A 26257-nucleotide genomic window follows, 5' to 3' on the forward strand; every position below is an offset into this window, starting at 1 on the left:
ACACAGAATAAAGCCTTCAGAATATACCTGAATAAACACCTTGTGAACATGCGGTTGATATATTAGAGAAGTAGTGGGTTTCAATTTCTCAAATAAACGAACTATGTATGATTATGTATGAGCTTTTTTCCACGACATTTTTATCGGAAAACAAGTAATTTTTTTATCTTGCCTTAAGCTTTATACAAGAGCTTCCAGTTTACTTAGGGGCTGTCTTGGGCCTATTTTAAATAATACAATTTACAATGTCACCATTTCTCAAAACAAATCCATGCCCTCAACACAAATTTTGTGCCTACTATTGAGGGGGCCAGTTGTGGCCATGAAAACCCTGAAAATATACTGGCCGAGTTTTAATAACCCGCTACAGAAAATGAACTAGTGAAATGTTCACCCGGGTAACAGCCTTTCAACAACATTGTTGTTGGTTATATCATTATGTGAGAGTGTTTCATCTTTCATTTAAAAGTTCCAGTTCTTTTCCAAAACTTGTCGTTGATTCGTCATGTAAGTTACACCCAGTGGAGAGAATTAAGACATGCTTTGTGAAACCAACATAGCAGAAAAAAAAAAAAGAGTTACAGTCTATCGCTAAGTTATGGTACTTTGAAGAAACAGATCCCTGGAGAAAAAAAAAGACGGATGAATGAATAGCCTTAATAAATGGACTTGTTCAACTTTGCAAACCCATACAGGACATGTTTACATGTAGCTTGTCCTGGTGCCATGTCAAATGCAGCACTCTGAGCACATAAGACAAATCAGTCCCAGTGGTGTACTTGTTTGTTACTTTTTGTAATGTCTCACAATTTCTGCCCAGCTCTGCTTGTAAAGCACAGAGCAAGAAGAATGTGTTTAAACACAGATTGGAAATGACAGTCCAGATTGGCCACAGATTGGCCAAGGTCAATGCACATCATTCCAAGGTCATTGCACATCATTCCAAGGTCACTGCACGTTCAAAGGTCACTGCACATTCCAAGGTCACTGCACATTCCAAGGTCACTGCACATTCCAAGGTCAATACACACTGCACTCACAGTCATGCTATTAGTGGCAAGTATGCACAGTTTTCACTCACAGTTTCGGGCTGTTTTGAATTTTCAAAACCCAGAATCTAGCTAGTGTGTTTAAGAATCACTGTGTTATTTACATACACATGTGAGCAATTAGTCTGTTCCTCACTAGATGGGATTTGATGCCTGCAAATGTCCGGTGCTCACTGGCAAGCTTGGAAATATACATATATGTAATGAACCTTCAACCTGCTTCTACAAATAATAAATTTCATTCTCCATGTAAATAAAGTAATCTTCCTCGCCCCTAATATTATTTAAATCACAACCAATATTAAAAGATGTAAATAGATCAGAGGAAAAAAGTTAGATGTAAATATTAATATATATATATATATATATGTGTATAGTATATATATATATATATATATATATTAAATATATGCGTATAATATATATATATATTATATATATATATATATGCGTATAATATATATATATATATATATACACACACACACACACACAGAGTACAATCACATTTGAGTCTTATGTTTTGTTTCTTTTTGTAACATGTGGCAAGTATTCCAGCCAAAATGGTTACCAGGTCTTCACTGAATTACCTCCCTTGTGATACAACAGGTGCTATGACAAAAGTGCAAGATTAGCTTTTGACAGGTGAATCCACAAGTGCGACCTTGTCTGGTTTAACATGCAGTCTGAATAATACAGTGCCATATTTATAGGCAAAAGAATGTAAAAGAAGCATGACATTGGAAGTCACGGAAATCTCTTGAGATCTTCAATTTAAACACTGTTTTTCACAGAGCAGAATTAAGTGCATGTGTAGCAAGCCAATCAGCTTTCAAGATACATGTGGAAGGACCAATCAGGAAAACCAATAAATCAACACTCTTTTTCAACACAACTTTTACAAAAACCCCATCAAAAAAAAAAAAACAATTCGGAACCTGTAGACTGATCTGCTTATCTTTGGCGAATCATCGCATGGACATCCTGACCAATCAGACATTTGATGACTTTCTTGCTTATCAATTAGTGAACAATAAACCAGTAATCACTCTGACCAATAGGGAAGTTTCGAGTTCGAACTCTTCTATTGATGAAGGTAAAAAAAGTTCAACTGTCTCATGTAGCCTGTCAAAAATGTTAGGCAACTATTTTGGATCACATTTACTATGACATGGGCATCCGAAAAAAGTTCCACAAAAGTAATTTAGAGACGAATGATTGAGAAAACTGAGAATCTGAACGTTTGTGAATTTGAGGAGTTCGTAAAGGAACAAGGTGTTATTTGTGCCTCCGGAAAAGGGTGATCGGTGAATTAATGTCAACAAAAGTTGCCTAACATTTTTTAGAAGTCACAAGACACAGCAGGAATGTGGCAACAAAACAATTCCAGCTCGAATTCCCAATGAAAAGAGTAGGTGATTTTGACCAGGGAAAAAAAGTCTGACAATTTACCAATAAGACAGCATCCAGAACAATCAAAAAAAAACACAAGACTCGCACTAGTGAACCAAGGCCAATCAACCGTGACCACTGATGTGTTAAAAAAAAAAAAAAACGGCAAAAAGGCAGTAAGGCATTTTGACCATTCAAAATAGGTTTTCACACTACCCTACAGCTAACAAGTGCTCCAGATAATCTGACGGATCAAAGTGACCTGTCCTACTGACCAATCCATGAGCTCTCCCAGCTTTTCTCACTGGTCAAGCATACATGTACTGTACCGTGTCTGTGGCGTGACCAATCAGAAAGCAGAGTAAGATATTCTGACAACTTGAAATATAAACATTTAACACTTGACTTGTAACAGATCAGCAGGCACATTTGCTCTCTCCTCCCGCTTCGTCGACGTTCTGGTGGGGACGTAACCTGTGGCCATTTTTGGTCGGGATGTCTTTCTTGCCGATGAAGTGCTCCATTCTATGCATTACCAGATCTAGTAAAGCCTCGACGCTCTTAGCCACATTCTGCCCTGTGGCTGCACTTGTCTCGTAGTACGAAAAACTGAAGTGAGAACGAAAAGGTCTTAAAAAGGTGCTTTTGAGAAAAAACACATAATGAAATTCTTCAAACTTTTCGCATGTTTAAAATATGTTTATTTAAGTATATTCTGAAGGCATTTTTCTGTGTTCGCTGAAGCCCAGAAACTGGCTAATCCACCCAATGTAATTTTATCTACAAAAATATCCATAAGTTTCTCTTTCATATCCGAAAAGGTCAAAGAAACAGGAAACATCTACATGTACTTTATTTTGTTAAGAAATTAATCAAAATTCACAATTAACTCTTAATAGATGAAATAGGTGAAAATTAAAGCTGTGTACTAAGTTTCAAATCAATACGATTAAGATCCAAGAACAATCATAGTTTTGTCGAAACCACACAAAGTAGCCAAGCCATGGGTTAAGCGCAAGTATAAGTGGTGATAAGTCCTTGGAAGAATGCATCCACAAACTGTGTCAAGGGGCAGGAAAATCCTCCAATCAAAACAGCCATACTCCTTATATTGCATATCAATGTCGCTCTCTACATTCACTTTACATCACTGCATGTCTATTGGTGGCAGTGATGTAAAGAGAGCTCAGGAGTGACACATGGGCTGTACTAAGGTGTAAGCAGAAAGTCTCCCCTGAACAATCGGACCAATGAACACCATTTTGACAGCCGTTATATAGCAGCGAATGTTACCTATTGGCTGATTAATGGGTCAGATGGGGGCCTCCGTGGCTCAGTTGGTTAGCACGCTAGTGCAGCGTAATGACCCAGGAGCCTCTCACCAATGAAGTCGCTGTGAGTTCAAGTCCAGCTCATGCTGGCTTCCTCTCCAGTCGTAAGTGGGAAGGTCTGCCAGCAACCTACGCATGGTTGTGGGTTTCCACTGGGCTGTGCCCAGTCTCCTCCCACTGTGATGATGGCCACCGTCGTATAAGTTAAATATTCTTGAGTACGGTTTAAAACACCAATCAAACAAATAAATAAATAAACAGTTGGTCAGAAACTTTTTCTCCCAATGAAGAGAGGCCTGTTTTAATTGGATCATAACCTAGGAAAACAATCAGCTCAACTGAAGTGCACCTACACAAGTGTTTGTATGAATGCATAAATGTGCACTGTGTACAGGTACCACTAGTTACCCAAAATCACCATAAATTTAGTCCATGACTAACATGCCCATTTTTCCTGATTCAGAGAGGTCTATTGATTTTAAAGGAATGTTTTGGGGTTTGCTCGGAATATAGGATGCTATTCTACTTGAGCGTTCTAAGTTTCAGCGCCAATAATAATCTTTTGCAACATTTATTTGGTATATCCGGAGTTTACCTATTTGAGGAAACCCACCTGATAAAGGTTTATCAGACTAATTGTGAACTTCTACAATCAAAGGTCAACATGTATATCTGTTGTGAGCACATTAAAGGGAGGCAACCCACCCATAAGAGTTCATAGTTTTGCAAAACTAATTGTGAACTTGTATGATCAAGGATACACACTCCGTGCACACTAAGGGCAGACAACTGAGCCACAGCATTTTTGCCACACTAATTCTAAGCTTCTATGATCGATGGTCTAAAGGCAGTGTCTGCACTACAAGGAGGCAACCCACTTGTGTGAGTTAGTTCAATGACATATATACACCTTGTGCACACTAAGGGGAGATAACCCACCTGTGTGACTTTCAATGCAGTCTTGCTAGAATACATGTACACTTACCCATGTTTCTCTGCAAGCTCCTTAGCCCTTTGTTCAGTCACGGCTCTCTGGTCCTCGAGATCAGACTTGTTCCCGCACAGAATGATGTCAGGGTTCTCGCAGTACGCGTGCGTCTGCAGCTGGGCAATCCAGTTCCTAATGTTCATGAAGGACTGCTCATTGGTCAAGTCAAACAGGAGCAGGAAGCCCATGGCGTCGCGGAAAAAAGCCGTCGTCAAGCTACGGAATCTGAAATATACAATATAGGACTATATTCTGTCAGGTGGCGCTAAAATGAAGCATGGCTTCCTGCTACTCTTTAACGTCAAAAATTGATTGAAGCGCAATGTTTATAATGTTACAAAGTAGCAGTTTGTACATTTATACCATCATTTTGTGTCCATGTGATATCATCATAAATTCTGAGGTCAGTAAAATGGTGTCTGCGTCCTGCTGTCTGCCACGTGCCGAGTTCCCATTTTGATGATGAGGTAGTGCATTATGGTTATGTTGATTTATTTACTTATTTATTTACTTGATTGACGTATAATGGGTGGAGGAAATCAAAGTGCCTCGGGTAAACCACTGACCTTTGACAGGTTACTGACAAGCATTCCCATGTGTCAGTTTCAGATGTACACACCACATTGGTGGATCGCAAGTGTCTTATATATAACAAAATACTGTACTAAATCAACTGTCACACAAACTCTGCTAACTGCCACTTTTATTTCTTTATTTATTTGATTGGTGTATTACACCGTCCTCAAGAATATTTCACTTGTATGACGGTGTCCAGCATTATGGTGGGAGGAAACCGGGCAGAGCACAGGGGAAACCCACGTCCATCCGCAGGTTGCTGTCACACCTTCCCACATACAGCCACAGAACTCACAGCAATCGCATTGGTGAGAGGCTCCTGGGTCATTGCGTTGCACTAGCTCACCTACTCTTAGAGCTAACCATAAAACTATACAAACATTGAAAGCGAGAGGAATCATTTAAGTATCTTTTCCATGGTCGGTATTGAACTCATGTCTGTCCTAGTAAATGGGTATCCCACATTTCATTTCCTCCCAAATAATGGCACCTAATGTGTACTTCTGGTCAAGGAGGATTGTTACATCAAACCTGTATTGTTACTGAACGTTCACTGTACTTCATGTTGCAATGTCTTTTGTGGAGTTGTACTGTGACATCATAACCGTAGGCAGGAAAACAATGTAATGTGTCAGAAAAACTTATGTTACAATGAAAATGACACCAATGTGGAGTCCTGAGTACTTGGGTGTCAACCAGTGTGGTTTAGAATGCCTATTGACATCACAACATGTAAACAGGATTTACCACCACCCCACAACCATCCCCACTAACAATCTTTCACAACCAGGCCCTCACCTTTCCTGACCTGCTGTGTCCCACAACTGAAGGTGGATTCTCTGACTCCGCCCTACTGACCCATCAGCCCCCGGAACACGATGAACCTAGATAACGGCAACAACAACACTGTCATCATGTCATACGTGTTTGTGTGAAGTCATTTACAAAATTAGAAGTCATGAAATAAAACCTCATTCACTATACGTGTGCATGTAGTAAATCTTCATTTTGTTTTCCCTTGTCTGCATCTTCCATAATTTGTGTTTCCATGTCTGCATGTTACATACATGTACTTCACACATTTTTTTTTATGTCTACATGTTCCACTCTTGACTCATTTTCCACATCTGCATGTTCCACACTTGACTCATTTTCCATGTGTGCATGCTCAGTGGGTCACACTTGTAAATACTGGACACCAGTTGTGGAAAATTAGTGGAAAATTAGTCAAGTGTGGAACACACTTGACTCATTTTTTATGTTTGCATGTTCCACACTTGACTCATTTTCCAAGTGTGCATGTTCTACGCTTCACACATTTTCCATGTCTGCATGTTCCACATTCGACTCATTTTTCATGTCCGCATGTTCCACACTGCACACATTTTCCATGTTTTTAACGCTTCACATTTGACACAATTTTTTGTTTGCATCCTGCACACTTCGCACATTTTTATTTTTGCATCCTGCTCACTTGACACATTTTTATGTTTGCATCCTGCACACCTTTCCATGCTTTTACTTCTTCACATCTGACCCAATTTTTTACGTTTGCATCATGCACACTTCACACATTTTTTTTTGGTTGCATCCTGCACCTGCACACATTTTTTTTGGTTGCATCCTGCACACATTTTTTTTGGTTGCATACTGCACACATTTTCCAACCACGGGCAATAAACTACATGTGCATCTATACTCACCACACGCTTTTCTCTGAAGTCAATGCCTACGGTTGATATAAATTTCGAGTTAAACTGTCCATCTGTGTATTGGTAAAGGAAACTGGTCTTCCCTACACCAGAGTCTCCTGAAATAATCATACAACGCATTTTATCTATTTATTTATTTTACAATGCCTCTTTCAATGAAAGAACAAATCTATTCTTGGCCAAATATTGTTCAAACAACTCAAGGTGCACTGGAATTCATGGGCACACCTAGAGACTCCTCGACCGACATATGACTGAAAAATTGTTTAAGTACGACATTAAATCTCAAGCATGTATGAGCACTGTCAACTACATGTACATATTGTTAGCAATGGTCAGACCAGGGGGATCAAGAAATTCCCTGTTCTGGGCCGAGGTTGTACCTTGTGTGTCCTATAGACTGACAGTACATATTACTTACATGTACCACTGTATACTTTCTGTGAATCACCAGTTTAGTGTAACTTACCACCATAAAGTAACTTACTAGTGCAATGTACATGCAGGTGAACAGTGTAGTGAAATTTATCAGCATACTGTAACTAGACACTTACACAGCAGAGAAACTTACCAGCATACTGTAACTAAACATTTACACAGCAAAGAATCTTACCAGCATACTGTAACTAAACACTTACACAGTAAAGAAACTTACCAGCATACTGTAACTAAATACTTACAGCGTAGTGTAGCCTACCAGCATTCAGTAACTACACACTTTCAGTGCTGTGTAACATACTAGTAGACTGTGACTAAACACTTACAGTGTAGCACTTACCAGTAACTAAACACATACAGTGCAGTATGACTTACCAGCATATTGTAACACTTACAGTACAGTGCAAATTACCAGCATACTGTAACTAAATATTTACAGTGTAGTGTAATTTACCAACATACTGTAACTATACAGACTTTCAGTGCAGTATAACTTACCAACTTACCAGCATACTGTGACTAAATACTTACAGTGCAGTGTAACTTACCAGCATACTGTAACTACACACTTTCAGTGCAGTGTAACTTTCCAGCATATTGTAACTAAAACTCTTCCGATGCAGTGTAACTGTACCAATGCCAAGTAGACTATGTTACCAAGTATTCTGTGACTTACCTGCACATGTACTGTTAAAATGCAGTATACTGTACACGTACAACGTAAATGTACAGGTGTTAGCTTACCGAGGGCTAGGAACTTGATGAGGTAGTCATAATCCGTGGTCCCCGTGCCGTGGGAGGGGGTGGAGTCCCCCATCCTCAGATCTACAACACAGGATAATTACACCAGCGTGGTAAATTAAGATAATTACGTTTACGGTCAGTACATGTGTAAATCAGTCCCTGTCAGAGAGTGCTCAGTGGGTCACACTTGTAAATACTGGACACCAGTTAACATCATAAATATTTTTGATACATGTACATGTACAATATTTTCATGGTGCGTTCATACTTACAACCAACATCCACAGACCCCCAACCCCCACCCCTACCCCCCCACTCTGAAGTGCTCATAAATTAAAATGTTTACACATGTATGGTCTCTGACTCCGCCACTGCTAAAATAATTTAATTTTGATTTAAATTTACCCATGAGTACATGTAACCTGGACTATATGTACACTGGTACATGTACTATAAATTTCCATTCGGTGTGTATTCGGTTAAGGCACTTGATAGGATATTTTACAAGTATGCTTTTCAAAGATTGAGATCTACATGTAGTTGAGCAAAAAAGTGTGTCCTTTTGACAGTTTGAGTACTTTGTTTCCAAAACAAATGTTTTTTTTTAGTGAGTAAAACTTATGTAAGCGTATAAGACAACTGTGTACATGTAATCTTGTTCTTAAACAGTTTCAACCATCTCTGCAAGCACTATTTTGAAACATTCAGAGAAAACTACGGGGTGTAGAGAAAAAAATTTGCAGAGTATTATGAAGCTCGCATCTTTTAGTCACACAAACGACTTGTTTTTAGTGTCATTTTCAGAATAACTGTTTACAACTTCCACTAAAGAAAAAGTGCTTTAGAGGTCAAAAAGGTTAAAGATTTCAAAAAGGTTAGAGGTCAAAAAGGTTAAAGAGATCATGTCGCGAATGTGAACAGTAACAGCTGTGCACATATGAACAAGTTCATAAATAGATTTATTTATATTTATTTGATTGGTGTTTTACGCCATACTCAAGAATATTTCACTTGTACGACAGCAGCCAGCATAATGGTGGGAGGGAACCGGGCAGAGCTCGGTGGAAACCCTCAACCATCCACAGGTTGCTGGCAGACCTTCCCACGTACGGCTGGAGTTTCACAATAGAAGGAACTGACATAGGCATATACATGCATACATGTACAGTCTACATGTATGTACTTGTATACATTTACATGTAACAGCCAAAAGTTACTCTAAAGGATGTCAAATTTCATCCATGACTAAGCTGCCTATTTTCCCCCCATTCTGCGAACTTTATTGATTTTTAGAAAGGTTCTTTCAGAGGTGTTTGGAAGGTGTCCTAGTGGGAAAGTGTAAATTATAGCATCAAAAGTAATATCTCGTGACATTTATTTGGCCTCCAAAAGTGCTCTTTTATGGTCAAATTTTTAGGTCATTTAGGGTATATGTACCTGTATGTGCAACTATATACATGTCTAAGTTTATTTACTGATTTTGATTGCTGTTTTACGACATACTCAATAAATAAATAAATACAGAGTTGAGTGGCACAGAAATGTTCTCTAAATTATACCTGGGATTAAGAGACGTCTGTTAATCTGGGATTAAGAGACGTCTGTTAATCTCAGCTTCTATGTAAAGGAGACCAATGATTGTTTTTCAATACACATACATATACTGTATATATGTTGTCTGCTCACTCATCTAAAACCATTAACAGTTTATCATGTACCTTCATCGTTTTTACTTCTCCAGGTGAACCATGCTTAATTAACCACACCTGCACACTCCGGTGAATCAACCATGTACAGGCAGGTACAGGGACATGTATGCGCTGGTGACAATACCAGGGTGCAGCCAGGCACAACTGCTGCCATATCATATACAGGCATGTAGTACAGTGTTTATAGAGTAAACACCCCTCTAATCACCACATCACATCACGTGTACTGTACATACATGTACATATCTACATACTGTAATTCTTCAAAATTTTCCCAGTTTTGCAAAGTGTTTATTCAAGCATATTCTGAAGACAATCTCAGGCCAAGTTCAGAGCTTAACAAGAAGGATAATTTTATCAGTTTAAACAGAATTAACACCTTGCAAACATGAGAAAAGGTAGAGGAATTACAGTAGTCTGAAAAGCAGCTATTGAGAGTGTGGTTGGAAATGACGAAGATCAAATCCAATGTTAGAAATAAACCTTAAAAAAAAGTTTCCTTTAATTCTGAAATAGTTCTTACATGAACTTTTATAGGTTTCACATGAACTTTTATAGTTCTCACATGAACTTTTATAGTTCTCACATGAACTTTTATAGTTCTCACATGAACTTTTATAGTTCTCACATGAACTTTTATAGTTCTTACATGAACTTTTATAGTTCTCACATGAACTTTTATAGTTCACACAAATTATTCACTCATAATATACAGTTTTTTTAGAGTTCAGTGTCTTTGATGTAAAGATGTACCGCACTTCACCTGCTACATGTACATAATCACCTGTTTCAGTTTTTTGTTGAAAAAAAACAAAAAAAAAAAAAGGAAATTTAGAGTGTGTTATTTAACAGTTATCTACTTATTTATTTATTTATTTGATTGGTGTCTACACCGTACTCGAGAATACTTCACTAATATTTATTTATTTATCTGACTGGTGTTTTATGCCATACTGGAGAATATTTCACTTATAGGACGTTGGCCAGCATTCGGGTTGGAGGAAAGTGAGCAGTGGCTGGGGGAAACCCATGACCATCTGCAGGTAGCTAGCTGACCCAGTTCTCTACAGCAGCTCAACCATAAAGCACATGGTGCAAAGGTATGAACATGTAAACTGTAACCCAGGGAAATGCTAGCCTCAAAACTAAGGCTAACAAAAAGTGATAGCATGTTATAATGTGATATGCATGATGTATTTTCTGTAACCAGGTGACTGATAAGGACAACCCAAAGGTATATTTCTAATACACATGTAAATACTCAGTGCTGTACAAGTCAACCCCAGGACCATAAAGTCTAATTTTATCACGGACTACAAATGCGGGTTACAATTCTGTTCCCGCTAAGTGTTACAATGAGTCCATGAAAACTGAGGCTGGTCAGGATCTAAAGAGACTAACAGGAGAACAAAGAGATGACTGTGTTACACCATACATGTACATTCCAAGTGATGGGTAAAAAAACCAAATGCGCAAAAATCTGAAGAAAAAAACAACAACTTTTTTTCTAAAAAAATAATGAAATGTTCATATTATTAACTTCATTGTAGGAGTACATCCCTGACAGATGTCAATGATATACATTTTATAATATGCACAGAAATAGCTTACAATGGCACAGAATCCCCAAGCATACACGTCTTGTCCACAGAATATGTTAGATTCAGAAAATTTTGGTAGAGTCTTTTTTGTGGGATTTTGAAAAAAACTGCGCCCAGCGCACTGAGGTGAAATGAACCAAAACAGCCAGGGCACTGGAAGCCACACATTTTGTGTACATGTACATGTAATTCTATGTTTAGAACGGCATTTGTAATGCCGACCATACGTGGGAAGGTCTGTCAGCAACCTGTGGATCGTCGTGGTTTTCCCCAGTGCTCTGCCCGGTTTCCTCCCACCATAATATTGGCCGCCGTCGAATAAGTGAAATATTCTTGAGTACAGCATAAAACGCCAATCAAACAAGTAAATAAATAGAAAGGCATTCTCTGCCATTTGAAGCTACATGTACTTCTGTGTATATTATACAATGTGTATGACTGACATCTAGCAGAGAGGTTGTTTTATTAAGTTTATTGCAGGATTCAACCATTCATTTTTTTAAAAAAAAAAATAAATTAATTTGATTTTTTTCAAATTTTTGCCCGTTTCACTTTTTAGAAAGTAGTCCTTCTGACAGACACCACAAGACCCTGTATCCAAATCTGATATCGTTTTCCAAATGTTGTGTTCCAATACCCAACAAATAAATCCTGACGGACAAAATCTTAAAAAATAAGCCCTGGGAGTACATGTACATACGAATCAATGTCTTTATAAAGACCTATAATTCAAATGAATAAAACACAAAATCTAACTATATGTGCACAACCAATATGCAAGTATCAAGTGACCCACATTTGTACATATTGTTTAAAAAAGTGCAATATTTGTCAATTATCAATTACAAAGGCTTCCAAACCAAAAAAAAAACAGAAAAAATCAACAAGGTGGGGTGTGGAATATGAGGGGTGTACATGTGATGTTTGGGTGGGGACTATGACGTCAAGGTAGGTGATGAGAATTGTGTCTGGAGCACAGAGTTTTGATCATGTGTGGGTATGATGTCATGTCTTGTCACATCTGAGTAAGGTGTCACGTCTGTATGGGAACCCATGTCTGGCTGAGGTGTCACACATCTGTATGGAGAGTCATGTCTGGGTTAGATGTCACACATCTGTATGGGGTTTTGCATCTGGGTGACGCACATCTGTATGGGGAGTCATGTCTGGAAGAGGTGTCGCAGATCTGAATAGGGTGCTGCATCAAGGTTGGTGATGAGAATTGTGTCTGGAGCACAGTGTTTTGATCATGTGTGCATATGATGTCATGTCTTGTTGTCACATCTAAGTGAGGTGTCACGTTTGTATGGGGAGTCATGTCTGGCTGAGGTGTCACATCTCTGTATGTGGAGTCATGTCTGGGTGAGGTGCCACACACCTGTATGGGAGTCATGTCTGAGTGAGGTGTAACACATCTGTATAGGAGTCATGTCTAGCTGAAGGTTAACACATCTGAATGGGGGGGGGGGGTCATGTCTGGGTGAGGTGTCACACATCTGTATGGGGAGTCATGTCTGGCTGAGGTGTAACACATCTGAATGGAGTGCTGCGCTTGGTGGGGTGTCACACCTCTGTGTGGGGAGTCATGTCTGACTGAGGTGTCACACCTCTGTATGGGGAGTCATGTCTGGCTGAGGTATCACACATCTGAATGGGGTGCTGCGTCTGGGTGAGGTGTCACACATCTGTATGGGTGTCATGTCTGCTTGAGGTGTCACACATATGTATGGGGAGTCATGTCTGGATGAGGTGTCACACATCTGTATGGGGAGTCATGTCTGGCTGAGGTGTCACACATCTGTATGGGGAGTCATGTCTGGATGAGGTGTCACACATCTGTACGGGGATTCATGTCTGGCTGAGGTGTCACACATCTGTATGGGGAGTCATGTCTGGATGAGGTGTCACACATCTGTATGGGGAGTCATGTCTGGATGAGGTGTCACACATCTGTACGGGGAGTCATGTCTGGATGAGGTGTCACACATCTGTACGGGGAGTCATGTCTGGATGAGGTGTCACACATCTGTACGGGGAGTCATGTCTGGATGAGGTGTCACACATCTGTACGGGGAGTCATGTCTGGATAAAGTGTCACACATCTGTACGGGGAGTCATGTCTGGCTGAGGTGTCACACATCTGTACGGGGAGTCATGTCTGGCTAAAGTGTCACACATCTGTACGGGGAGTCATGTCTGGCTGAGGTGTCACACATCTGTACGGGGAGTCATGTCTGGCTGAGGTGTCACACATCTGTACGGGGAGTCATGTCTAGAATTACATGTACAGGTATTCCTACTTTCTACCATCCATACCAATTCCATCTCAACAATGTATGTCATCTACATGTACCTGTAAATAACACACTGGCGTCAAAATGTTTGATATTGCAAGTACCACAAAGTGATGACTTCAACAAAAACTTCACTTTGTCATTGTGAAAACAAAATGGACGTGGATAAGATCCAGCAATCATTTATGTGTCTGAAATTATAAATATTTGCAGGATAAAACCTCATCTTTGGGATGAGCTACATTGAATTTGAGGTCATTATTATTTTGATCTCTTGAAAACGATTGAATGATCAAACATCTTGACACCAGAGATGGAGACAACCACGCGATATAACCCGTCCTTCCCAGACTATAAAAATCCCATATGGCTGTACACCATGTAAATCTATTTTGATAAGTAACATTTATTGCTTATTAAACCACCTTTTAATGGAATCTGCATGTAAAATATTCACTACTAAGATCTATGAAAGTTAATATGGCATGTAAAATGTGAAAATAACACCAAAAACAGGATTCTCAGTAAAATGTACAAGGAAGCATATATATTCTGACACTGAATGTTTAAGGTGAATTAATTACAAAAGAGACAATGTACACTTAATTCACTGTGATGTCATATAACCTAATATACATATGGTTAAAACTACATGACGACAAAAATATCAGCAGTCTTTACCCAGATATTACATAAATTCATGTTTCAAAAGCCCACGGGGGGTGATTGGGGGGGGGGGGGGGGAGGGATGATGACTCTCCCTTACCCACGAACAGCTAAGGTTCCTCCACCATGAAGCCACATGTATTAAAATGTACAACATTTGTTCTTTTTTTCCCAAAATATTTCAATACATCTCACCAAACTCCTCTTCTGCTCCCATCAATCTGAGCAAAAACAAATGCTTCATGAATCTATAAATGTGTCATTAACATATGAACACGTCATGAAAATATGTGTCATGAACATATGAATGTGTCACGAACACTTGTCATGAATCTATAAATGTGTCATGAACATATGAATATGTCATTAACATATGAACGCGTCATGAAACTATGTCATGAACATATGAATGTGTCATGAACACTTGTCATGAACATATGAATGTGTCATTAACATATGAACGTGTCATGAAAATATGTCATGAACATATGAATGTGTCACGAACACTTGTCATGAACATATGAATGTGTCATGAACACTTGTCATGAACATATGAATGTGTACTATAGTATTGTGATTTTTCAGCCTTTTCGCATGTTTGCAAGGTGATTATTCAACCACATACTGAAGGCATTATTCTGCGCCGATTGATAAAATTATACTTTTTGTGAAGCTCTGAAACCGGCCAATCCAATCAATGTAGTATTTGTCTACAAAATCAAATCAAAAGTATCCATAAATTGCACTGAAAGTTGCTCTTTCATGTGAGAAAAGGTTGAGGAATTAGGATAAGGTATACAATTAAAGGTGCTGAAGGCACCGTGGCTGAGTGGTTAACATGCAAGCGCAACACAATGACCCTCAAGCCTTTCACGGTTGCACGTGGGAAGGTCGGCTGGTAGACAGTTACCTGCAGATGGTAGAGGGTTTTCCAGAGTCGGAATCACCATTATGCTGGCCGCCGCTGTATATACAAGTGAAATATTCTTGAGTTTTTGTAAAAAAAATCAATCAAATCAATATCAACAAATTTAGATGCCTAAAACCACATTTTATACTTAAATTAAATTTTATTCAACAACACACAAGACTCAAAGATTTTGTGATCAAAATTTTTTAGTTGGAATGACCTAGGATTAACATTGTCTATCTCAATTCCAGAAATGACACAATGTTGGTAATTTCTCTTGCTGTGGCTACGCTATCATACTTCGGCACTGACCTCGGCAATTGTCGACTGCCAAGGTGAATGGGGTGGGTTGATTTCACCTATAATAATAATAACAAACTTTTCACAACAGAAAAGGCTATAATAATATCCATTACAAGTGACATGTGTGAAATATCAGAGTCTAATGGTACAAACATTATGAACTGTTGCAAATTGAAGCACAACTGTCCACAACTGATCACACCATTATTTTATGCACAATCTACAGTATATACAACTGACTCACTGAAATACTCTACTGATGACACTAGACATGACACCTAGCCAGGCTTTTCTTAAAAGGGTGCTGCACTCTGCCATTTAAATACTTACCCTGCTTTTGTTTTTGTCAGGTACATGTACATTGTTAATAAGCCGAGACAGCATTTCAGGAGTCTCACCAGTTCAAGGAAATTTCCTACTATTGATTAAACCAGTACAAATGGAAACAAAAGTTTTTTCTTGTTTCAAGTTCTGTCTGACTGGAATGCCATACTAAAGACTGACACCTAAACTAACGAGTCCTAAGTCAATTCCCATGCACAAGTACACTCATACACAAACAGGCAGATTTCTAGATTAAATGCAAAAGTTGGGCATCTCAATTTCGTGCATTTTGCAGTGCACATATGGTGAAAAGAAAGAAGAGTACAAATACATACATGTACAACGTTAGCCCAAGGGTTTCAGCTGCAATGAAGAGACAGATGTTGCATGCCAGATGTCTTAGCGGTAACTAAACTCTGACTTACACCTGAACACCCCCACTGGCCGGGTCTTTCCATGTTTTCGATACGCCGCCAGTTTTCAAGATAAATTTGTCACACCCTTGGCACTTGGACACTTTTCACCACACAATGATAATGACTTCTCAGACTCTGAATGGAGAGGAGCCGAGCTCAATGCCATCTCCAGGGACAGCAAACTGCCATCAGCAACAGGAACGATACGGAGTAAACCCTGCCAAAAGGCAGCTGGTAACAACTTGTATTTTCATGGCGAGTAGACCTCAGGAACTGTTTCCTGCAGTACATCTATACATGTACACGTTCATTTCTGCCAGCAAATTGACAAAATCCAAGAACAAAATTTTCAGCTCTCCTTAAGCCAACATTTAAATGAACTCTGGCTGGAGCAGGGTACATGTAAGAGAACCTATCACTGTGCACAGTGCGTAGCACTTAGCTTAGCCTCCTGTGGAAGCCCGGAAAAGCGGCGTTTGCATGCACACATACACATGTACATGACTGTACAGGAATGACAGTGGAGGGATAGCTAAGGGAGATTACATGCACACAAACTAGGGGAGCTATAATAGTGATTACCATCAAATTACCACTGTCATTAACTCTGTCCTTTCGCTGCTGGTAACAACTTTCGGTACATTTATCCATGTACATGCCCGTATCCTAATATAAAAACCACCATAATGCATTTCTACGATAACTCTATGAAAAGAGAGAAATTCTATTAAAAGGGAATCAAATACATGTATAATTACAGGCATTTTCTTCAAACGTATCACAATTCTGTGTGACTTCTCTATTTATTTATTTATTTATTTATTTATTTGATAGGTGTTTTACGTCGTACTCAAGAATATTTCACTTATACGATGGCGGCCATCATTATGGTGGGTGGAAACCGGGCAGAGCCCAGGGGTCTTTATTTATTACTTTGATAAATCTTATACATTAAAAATTTCACCTTGACTTGAGTTCTGTGTAAAACACAAATCAAATAAATAAAAATTCATCTGATAACGAATTTCACCCAATTGTAGTGCAGTCTTAATTACAAAGATGGTTAAAAATATCATGAATCATACACATGCTGGTGATCTCCCTGCATATGTGCTGTTATGTCATTGTTAGCCTGCACGTACTAAACGTGTACATGTATACTGGGCAAAAGGTTAGCCAGCCCCCTGTCCGCCTGTTCAAGTTTCATTTATTTATTTGATTGGTGTCTTACGCCGTAATATTTCACTATACAATGGCGGCCAGCATTATGGTGGGAGGAAACCGGGCAGAGCTCCGGGGAAACCCACACCATCCCAAGGTTGACGGCAGATATTCCCACTCACAGCTGAAGAGGAAGCTCTTGCCCAAGTGGTCGTGGAATAGAAAAACAGTGCCATTTGGACACCTTATTTTCAGCACTTTTAACACTGGAGAGGTAGGAAAATATGAAATCTGGATATCCTGCTCTACCAAGCTGCCCAAAAAAGGATGTTTGGACAAGACACTGTCTTTGACATTTCTGGCTAAGCCCCTGATGTAGGGTATCCTCCACATACAGTGTATGTACATGAAGCTGTTCCTACATGTAATTTAACCACATGTGTGTACAAAATATATTGGTACAATACTGTATATGCCCCAAAAAATTCTCCTCATAAAACTACATTTATAAAGGCAAAATTTTTTTTTTGGATTTGATTGGTGTTTTTTACGGCGTACTGAAGAATATTTTGAGCACGACGATGGCCTGCATTATGGTGGGAGAAAACCGGGCAGAGCTCAGGAAAAACCTATGACCAACCGCAGGTTGCTGGAAGACTCACACAATACGACATTCAGGGCAGAAGCTAGCATTTTTCAACAGGACATCATTCAACATCGTACCTTCTAAACAAAACCTCAAACTACCTAAGATCAACAGAACACTCTGAATCAGCCTAAGTCTATTTTCACCCACAAAAGTGCATTTAATTTTAGAAGAAAATAAATGTCACAAAAAATATTTTTTTTGGGTGCTAACAACCTACAATTTATTTTCCAGCAGGATATCATCCCATAATCCAAGCAAACCTCAAAGGACCTTTCTAAAATCAATAGAATTCTCTGAATCAGGAAACATGGGCACGTTAATCATGCATGAAATTTGTGGCCATTCACAAATGAAAGGAGGTGAGATGGCAAAGGTAGGGATTCGGTCCAAAAATAATAGTTTTTGACATTTTTTTTTCACTTTTACAATTTTAAAACATATGACATGTATATATATGTGTTTTGTAATACATGTACATGATCATTTAAAGTCTTAACTCTGGAATCCATTATAGATGCTACCGCCAAATCGAAAATAACTGAATGTTTACTTTGGTCAGTTAGATACAGCTTTGAACCTTCTCAACTCCTGATATAAGGAGGACACACAGTTTATCTGCAGACTAATTACGCTTTTCTGTACTTTTTCCCCAAACATTCATCTTAGTCTACAATGAATACGTGTAAACAACTGCCTGTGTAATGTTCCACTTTTCAGTCGATGATTGACAGCAAAGGTAGACAGGTCATTTGTGGTGACTCTGACACACTCCAATTCAGCAATGGGTCAAACCTCTGTCTAACTGCCTCACTATCTCACCTTACATCAAATATTATCACAATTCAGATATAATTCTAGGCCTAAGATTGGTTGGTCCACCTGGATAGCTATCGTATTTGCTAAACAAGTAAGTATGACAGGCGAAGAAGACAACCTTAAGCGTTGGACATTTTTTTCCGTCTACCCAGATACATGTATGTGATTGGTCGGGTCTGCCTTGGATAAGCTATCGTATTTGCCTAACAGGCATGACAGGCGAGAAAGACAACCTTAAGCGTTAGATATTTATTTTTTTCCGTATACCCACATACATGTATGAGTGGAGTCACAAAGGCACTTGCCAGCTGATAGCAACCATTGACAACACTCATCTGCACATCCACGCAGTTAGGGACGCACGAGCATTCACATAGCAAAGCTAACTGGTAATGCTACTACATGTATCAGTCAATAACTTTTCTTTCCTTCATTTTTGAAAACAGTTCTAGTGATTGAGCAGCCAACAACAACAACACGTGGAAAAAAATGAAAACAGTTCTAGTGATTGAGCAGCCAACAACAACAACACATGGAAAAAAAACTTCCCAGCAACATCTTTTTGAGATAATTATATTGCACACATTTGCAAAATTAATCAAAAATAACTTTCTAGCAGTTCATTTATTTTCTCACTGCTCAACTGTGTAAGCTCCCCCTCCCCCCCCCCCCCCTTCTTCTCATCATGTGTGCCATAACGTCGCTTTGGCCTGCTGCACAACGTCTTTGTCCGTAATACTCTTCATTGATGTGATTGTTGTGCAGGTATACGGCTCAATATTTCCAGGCTGCAGACAGCTGTTTACCGCCATCCCTGTAGCCACCTACTTTGAATACTCTTACTATTTAAATCAATAGTAATTGTGACATAATTACTTTCCATTCAGCCGCCTACTTTTGAACTCTGACCACCTTCTCCAATTCTAATTGAAAATCCTGTATTTCATCTCAGGTATCAATATTAATCAACATGCTGGTAATCAACATGCTGGTAATCAACATGCTGGTAATCAACATGCTGGTAATCAACTAAGCGAGTACTGGTATAACATGCATGAAGTTTATATGGTATATGGATCAATCAATTGGGTCCACAATTTATTAGCAGCTCTGTTAAAAAGTTTACTAGCAGAGGGAGACTTATACTAACTTTAGCTGGTAACAAAGTCCCAGTGGTCTTTTCCCTAGGACAAGAATGGTTTTATGGGTTTTATGATCAAAGCCTGGCTTAAGGCTTTGTGTCCAGATTTATGCAGGCCTACAGGGTACCGGAGGTGGTTAGTGTGCCCTGTGCAATGACCTAGGAGCCTCTCCGGCCGTACATGAGAAGGTCAGGCAGCAACCTGCAGATGGTCATGGGTTTTACCCCTGGGCTCTGCCCGATTTAACTCCCGCCATAATGCTGGTCGCCGTTATATAAGTGACGTTCTTGAGAACAGCGTAAAACACCAGTCAATTAAAAACTATATAACAAAGACTGAACCTGTTTAAACATGACATTTCCAAAAGGGCTCCTCATTTATTTATTTATTTGATTGGTGTTTTATGCCATACTCAGAACATGTCACTTATATGACAGCGGCCAGCATTATGGCGGAAGGAAACCAGACAGAGCCCGCGGGAATCCCACAAACCCACAAACCCATGACCATCCGCAGGATGCTGCAGGCATTCCACATACGGAACAGGGGCCCTCAGAAAAGCAACAAAATGAATGACATGCAAATCTAGTAAAACCAACAGATTTGCAACCAATCTGCTGGGCCAAGGCAGCATTGATTGGACGAAGAGCAATGACATCAGGTACATAAGATGTACGTTGTCCTGCAGGTCACACTGGACTTATAACCTGGAATTCCTAATCAAACTCACGTCTGTCCCTTTTTAAGGTGCATGATTGTGCTCGCACTCTTTGGCGCTTACAAACCTTTAGTGAGGTGTGCTGATAAATGAGCAGAAATTTTATTTCATTAGTCAGCAGACAAAAGACTTTTCCGAGGATCTAAAGTTTTTTTATGGTACAATTAACCACTCACTGAATAATTGCATTGTTTTATTTATTTATTGATTTGATTGTTGTTTTATCCCGAATTCAATAAAATTTCACTATATATACGATTGGGGCCAGCATTATGGTAGAAGGAAACCAGACCGACCCTGAGTGAAAGCCACAACCATGCGCAGGTTCACTGGAAGACCTTCCCACGGCCGGCCGGAAAGGAAGACTTGAACTCACAGTGATTGCATTAGTGAGAGGCTCCTGGGTCACTGCTGCCCCCCCCCTCTCCCCCCCCCTCCTCGAAGTTTTATTTCACTCACCCTTCACCACGTAATTTTGCTGGATATCAACCAGTCAGCAAATCGTAATAAGCCGTCAAGAGCATAATGATAAAGCATTTTCTTGGTTGACAGCATGCAAAATAAATATTTATTTCAAATCAATTTAGCCTGCTAGTGTATAATCTATTTTGTCCGGTACTAATTTTTGTCCATGTAGGCCTACAGATAATACTGTACTAGAAGAGTAGGACTATATATATATTTCAGTAGAGCTTTTGCTCTTACCTTTTTCAACCATACTCTGTGGGTGGGATTGTGTGTATGCGAGGAGAGAGAGAGAGAGTGGGAGTTGGGGGGGGGGGGGGGGGGGGGGGCGGTGTTGATGAAAAATCCAAGCTCAACCTATGGTAACCAGCTAACGAGACTCGATCGGCCCTGTTATGGCTTTATTTTACGAATCTACATCTGGCAGTGCCAATCCATGTACTTCTAACACCCATCAAAAACTCCTAACATATATGTCACACACTGCTTGCATAATAGTAACGTTCTCCCAACGGTGTTGTTGTTGTTTACCTTGTTTACCTGCAACAGCAACCTGTTAGTGTTAGTTCGTCAACAACATATTACCGAATCGAAGGCCGACAAAATCACAACATGTTCATCCAAAAACACACAAAATAGACGAGGAAATAATCGGTGACAACAGGCTCTCTGCAACAAGAAAGACTCACTTACCTAAATTTGACTAAAATCTCCGGCCAAATACAAAACTACTGTCAAGTTTTCTATAACATGTAACTGGTTCCCCTGCAACCTGCTCAATGATCGGCCATTGTTGATACATTAATGCAACAAGTGGTCTCCCCATTGGCTGCAAATCCGGTCACGTGACGCGGAAATGAATCTGACAGAAAATGGCGCGAAATTCATTCGTATGAGGGAAATGATAAGGTACATTACGACGGCCGGCTGACTGGAGTAAACCTACAACTAATATGCCTAGGATAACAATCTAATAATGAAACCCACTAAGAATAATAATTAACAAGAATAAAGATATTAACATAGCCTGACTCGCGGGTTATAGACCTTGTAATGCAAGTGTGTACATTGTGTATTTTTGGGAAGAGGCCTGCATTTATTTATTTAGCCTATTTATTGCACTGGTGTTTTACGCTGTACTCAAGAATATTTGACTTATACGACGGGGGCCAGCATTATGTTGGGAGGCAGCCGTGCAAAGCCTAGAGGAGACCACGGCCATCCACAGGTTGCTGTCAGACCTTTCCACGTACGGCCGGATAGGAAGCCAGCATGCATGGTACGACGTTAAACCCCAAGCACTCACTCACTCACTCCAGCATTCATGAGGTGGACTTGAACTCACGGCGACCACATTACTGAGAGGCTCTTAATAATCTTAATAAGACATGTACTAATGTGAGTCATTATAAAACATACATGAAACGCTTTCTTATATGTCTTAATAAGGACTATATGATGTGGCTTAACATATAAAAGTACGGCAAAGTAACCTGCCTGCTGTGGTGCTGTCAACGGTGATAGCTGTCAAAATAACTTTGTTGATAGGAGAGCCCGAAATGGGGACGCTAAGCTGGCCCTGCGTTCCCAGCAAACTCGTCGATGACGTCATTTCCAAATATTTCGGATTTATTATGTGACCGATATTTATGTGACGGAAAATATGCATAGAATATTGAGTGCTCTTAAAACATATAAAATATGCAGAGAGTATAGAGTGTTCTTAAGAAATATAAAATATGTATAGAATATAGAGTGTTTTTTTAAAAAATAAAATATGCATAGAATATAGAGTGTTCTTAAAAAATATAAAATATGCGTAGCTATTTTTCCACAAAACCGTAGCACCATACATATACCTACTCATGTATACTTTAACCCCCTGTATAGCAAGATGTCTGTTAATCTGTGCAGGGACAGTTTTTTTTTTTTTTCGGACACTGGAGTCCTATTCACGATTACTGTAACCAGTACCTCAAACGGCAAAGTCACGGCTTCTAACCATGCAGTATAAGCACTATAGCAACCGTGGACTTGATGAGATCGATTTCATCCAAATTCCAGTATACTGAACTCGTCAAAAGGTGGAAAGTCAAGTGGAATCAATTAGACACGCACTAAAGCTGTCTCTCTGTGGAATACAGATGTCCAGACTGGACCGGAAACCAGGGGAACCGCACGTCGTTAAGCGCCTTGTCATTTTGGTCACCATCTCAAGCCGTATTACAAAAGGCCAATTTCTATTTCAGTTGGTGAAGGCAGTAAGGTTATTCAGCTGTAATTGGATGTAGGCAGCTAGTAGTATATATTAGGACACATTTCTTGGTCCCAGATAGGGCCAAAAAAGTGTTTGAATATATATATATATATATATATATATATATATATATATATATATATATATATATATATATATATATATATATATATATATCTTTTCCCTCTTGTTGGTGTTTTATAGCTCTGTTATACTTAACATTTTATTTTTTTTATTCACTTATTTATCTATTGTAGTTTAGCCCAATACTCTAGCTTGAAGTTTCTCATTTAAACTTCTGGATGTCCGAATTTACAGATTACCTCTATTCATTTGTCAAGCCGACGAGGTGAAAGATAACGTGGGAGGTTTACGGAAATCAAGAAGAACGTATATAATATTCGGAGAATCACATACTTGATAATGACTGATCACTTATAGCATGCTGGACAACAGGACAGTCTGCACGGTATATGTAAATTGTAAAATTTGGATATGTCGCCTTGAAGCTTGAGATTTAGGTACCTCAAGGAAGTGAAGCGTTCACATGCCCATCCCAAAGCCATATACCAGTAAGTTAGCTACGTATCCCCAAGTCGCCAATGGAGTTTATGTCCAGTTGGGACATCATATCTACATGGTGTCTTTGGCATGATGTTACAGTGAATGCATGAATGAATGAATGAATGATTATGGCTTCCCGCCAAATCGGCAATGTTTCAGCCATATCAAAACATGGACCAGTGAAAAGTTTCCGATTGAATGAGAACACCAAAAATAAAATAAAAATAGACGAACATGTTTAAAGCCAGTCAAAAAACAACCAAACCTGGTGTTCCAGTGAGACAGCACCATGTATAGAAACTAGATGTAGCTCGGCAAGGAGAACAGTCGATTCAAGGTAAAATTATTAACAGTCATAATCCATTTAATGGATTTCCTGATGGCACTCTCCAAGATATAACTACTTTTGTGAAGAAACCAACGAGTTTTTTTTTTGGGGGGGGGGGGGGGGGGGCGTTAAACAGCAATCAAACAATTCTCACTGTGGTTCTGTGGGAAAAGGGACAGGTAGAATGTTATAGGATCGCTATATCACCTTTACGCCACGAAACGAAACGTATGGCGAAGGCATAAGTGGAAAAAAAATCTTGAAGTATGGCTTTCAGTCACGAGCTGTATCAAACAAGTGCCCCAGTACTGTGAAGTGCCCCAGTACTGTGAAGTGCCCCAGCACTGTGAAGTGCCCCAGTAGTGTGAAGTGCCCCAGTACTATGAAGTGCCCCAGCACTGTGAAGTGCCCCAGTACTATGAAGTGCCCCAGTACTATGAAGTGCCCCAGTACTGTGAAGTGCCCCAGCACTGTGAAGTGCCCCAGTACTATGAAGTGCCCCAGTACTGTGAAGTGCCCCAGTACTGTGAAGTGCCCCAGTACTATGAAGTGCCCCAGTACTATGAAGTGCCCCAGTAGTGTGAAGTGCCCCAATACTATGAAGTGCCCCAGCACTGTGAAGTGCCCCAGTACTATGAAGTTCCCCAGTACTATGAAGTGCCCCAGTACTGTGACGTGCCCCAGTACTGTGAAGTGCCCCAGTACTATGAAGTGCCCCAGTACTATGAAGTGCCCCAGTACTGTGAAGTGCCCCAGCACTGTGAAGTGCCCCAGTACTATGAAGTGCCCCAGTACTGTGAAGTGCCCCAGTACTATGAAGTGCCCCAGCACTGTGATGTGCCCCAGTACTATGAAGTGCCCCAGCACTGTGAAGTGCCCCAGTACTGTGAAGTGCCCCAGTACTGTGAAGTGTCCCCAGTACTGTGAAGTGCCCCAGTACTGTGACGTGCCCCTACCCACGTCGGTTTGATCCGTCAGAGTTACTCTCTCCGAGAAGAACCATATATAACCTTATGGCTTCAAGGTAGACCGTACACAAGAAAGCACTTGTGTTAAAATCTAACACAACTTGTCTTGTTTCATTCAATACAGAAATGTATTACCTCAATACAATCATAAATGTCAAGTAGACATTTTGTGTTTCAAAATAATAAAGCACAAACATGATCTTGTGTTAATTATGTTAATTAATCAGCCACCACAGACAATACAACACAAAGGGACCACCAATATGTTTGAAAATAGACGAATCTTGGTCTGTAAAATTTATTGCTGAAGCCACGTTCCAATTTACGGTTCAGAATGGAAACCATCACTGAACAAAAGGGACATCACTTTGTTGAAAACAGGCGAAATTTCTTTTTGTAACATTTACCCGAGACGTCCTGTTCTAATTTTTAATTCAGAATAGAGTCCATCATTGAACAAAACGGTGGTATAATTTCGTTGAAAATGGGCGAAATTTGTTCCGTAACATCAATAAAGACCTGTTCCAATTTTTAATTCAAACTTAAGTTCATCACAGAACTAAACGGTCATATACTTTCGTTGAAAATGGACAAGACGGTCGAGGCGTGACTCGTCACAGTGAAGCCGTTTTGAAAGAAAGTCTGGAAAACTCTATACAAGTTTAATTCAGCAAAACGGTCTCATAATTTTCGAGCGTTATAGTGAAGCCAATTATATAGGTCTACCAAGCTTGGA

The 26257-nt window shown here is 39.6% G+C and overlaps 2 protein-coding genes across 3 annotated transcripts; one reads left to right on the forward strand and one right to left on the reverse strand.

Moving 5' to 3' along the window:
* Positions 1–1597: 1597 nt before the first annotated feature.
* LOC135462859 (ras-related protein Rab-27A-like) lies at positions 1598–22191 on the reverse strand. 2 transcript variants are annotated; one of them, XM_064740145.1, is made up of 6 exons: positions 22098–22191; positions 8231–8311; positions 7040–7146; positions 6135–6220; positions 4758–4985; positions 1598–3050 (listed from the first exon to the last, which is right to left on the reverse strand). In XM_064740145.1, exons 2-6 carry the CDS (start codon positions 8301–8303, stop codon positions 2858–2860), a joined length of 687 nt encoding a protein of 228 aa, XP_064596215.1. In that variant the 5' UTR covers positions 8304–8311; positions 22098–22191; the 3' UTR covers positions 1598–2857. The 2 variants fall into 2 exon arrangements, with proteins under 2 accessions (XP_064596215.1, XP_064596217.1); XM_064740147.1 differs by lacking the exon at positions 22098–22191 and adding an exon at positions 14696–14707.
* LOC135462540 (uncharacterized) lies at positions 16574–25523 on the forward strand. The gene is made up of 2 exons (XM_064739765.1): positions 16574–16687; positions 24831–25523. Exons 1-2 carry the CDS (start codon positions 16574–16576, stop codon positions 25521–25523), a joined length of 807 nt encoding a protein of 268 aa, XP_064595835.1.
* Positions 25524–26257: the final 734 nt, after the last annotated feature.

The sequence above is a fragment of the Liolophura sinensis genome, chromosome 2 (genome assembly GCF_032854445.1).
Source record: "Liolophura sinensis isolate JHLJ2023 chromosome 2, CUHK_Ljap_v2, whole genome shotgun sequence".
Classification (NCBI taxonomy): domain Eukaryota; kingdom Metazoa; phylum Mollusca; class Polyplacophora; order Chitonida; family Chitonidae; genus Liolophura; species Liolophura sinensis.

Bases quoted from the DNA above. Each gene is read 5' to 3' on its own strand.
- LOC135462859 (XM_064740145.1), bottom strand. From the start codon at position 8,303: ATGGGGGACTCCACCCCCTCCCACGGCACGGGGACCACGGATTATGAC. The intron at 6,221-7,039 runs GTGAGTATAGAT...GCCGTTATCTAG, and splicing joins ACTTCAGAGAAAAGCGTGTG to GTTCATCGTGTTCCGGGGGC. The intron at 3,051-4,757 runs GTAAGTGTACAT...TTCTCACTTCAG, and splicing joins GAGCTTGCAGAGAAACATGG to TTTTTCGTACTACGAGACAA.
- LOC135462540 (XM_064739765.1), top strand. From the start codon at position 16,574: ATGACTTCTCAGACTCTGAATGGAGAGGAGCCGAGCTCAATGCCATCT. The intron at 16,688-24,830 runs GTAACAACTTGT...TATGGCTTTCAG, and splicing joins ACCCTGCCAAAAGGCAGCTG to TCACGAGCTGTATCAAACAA.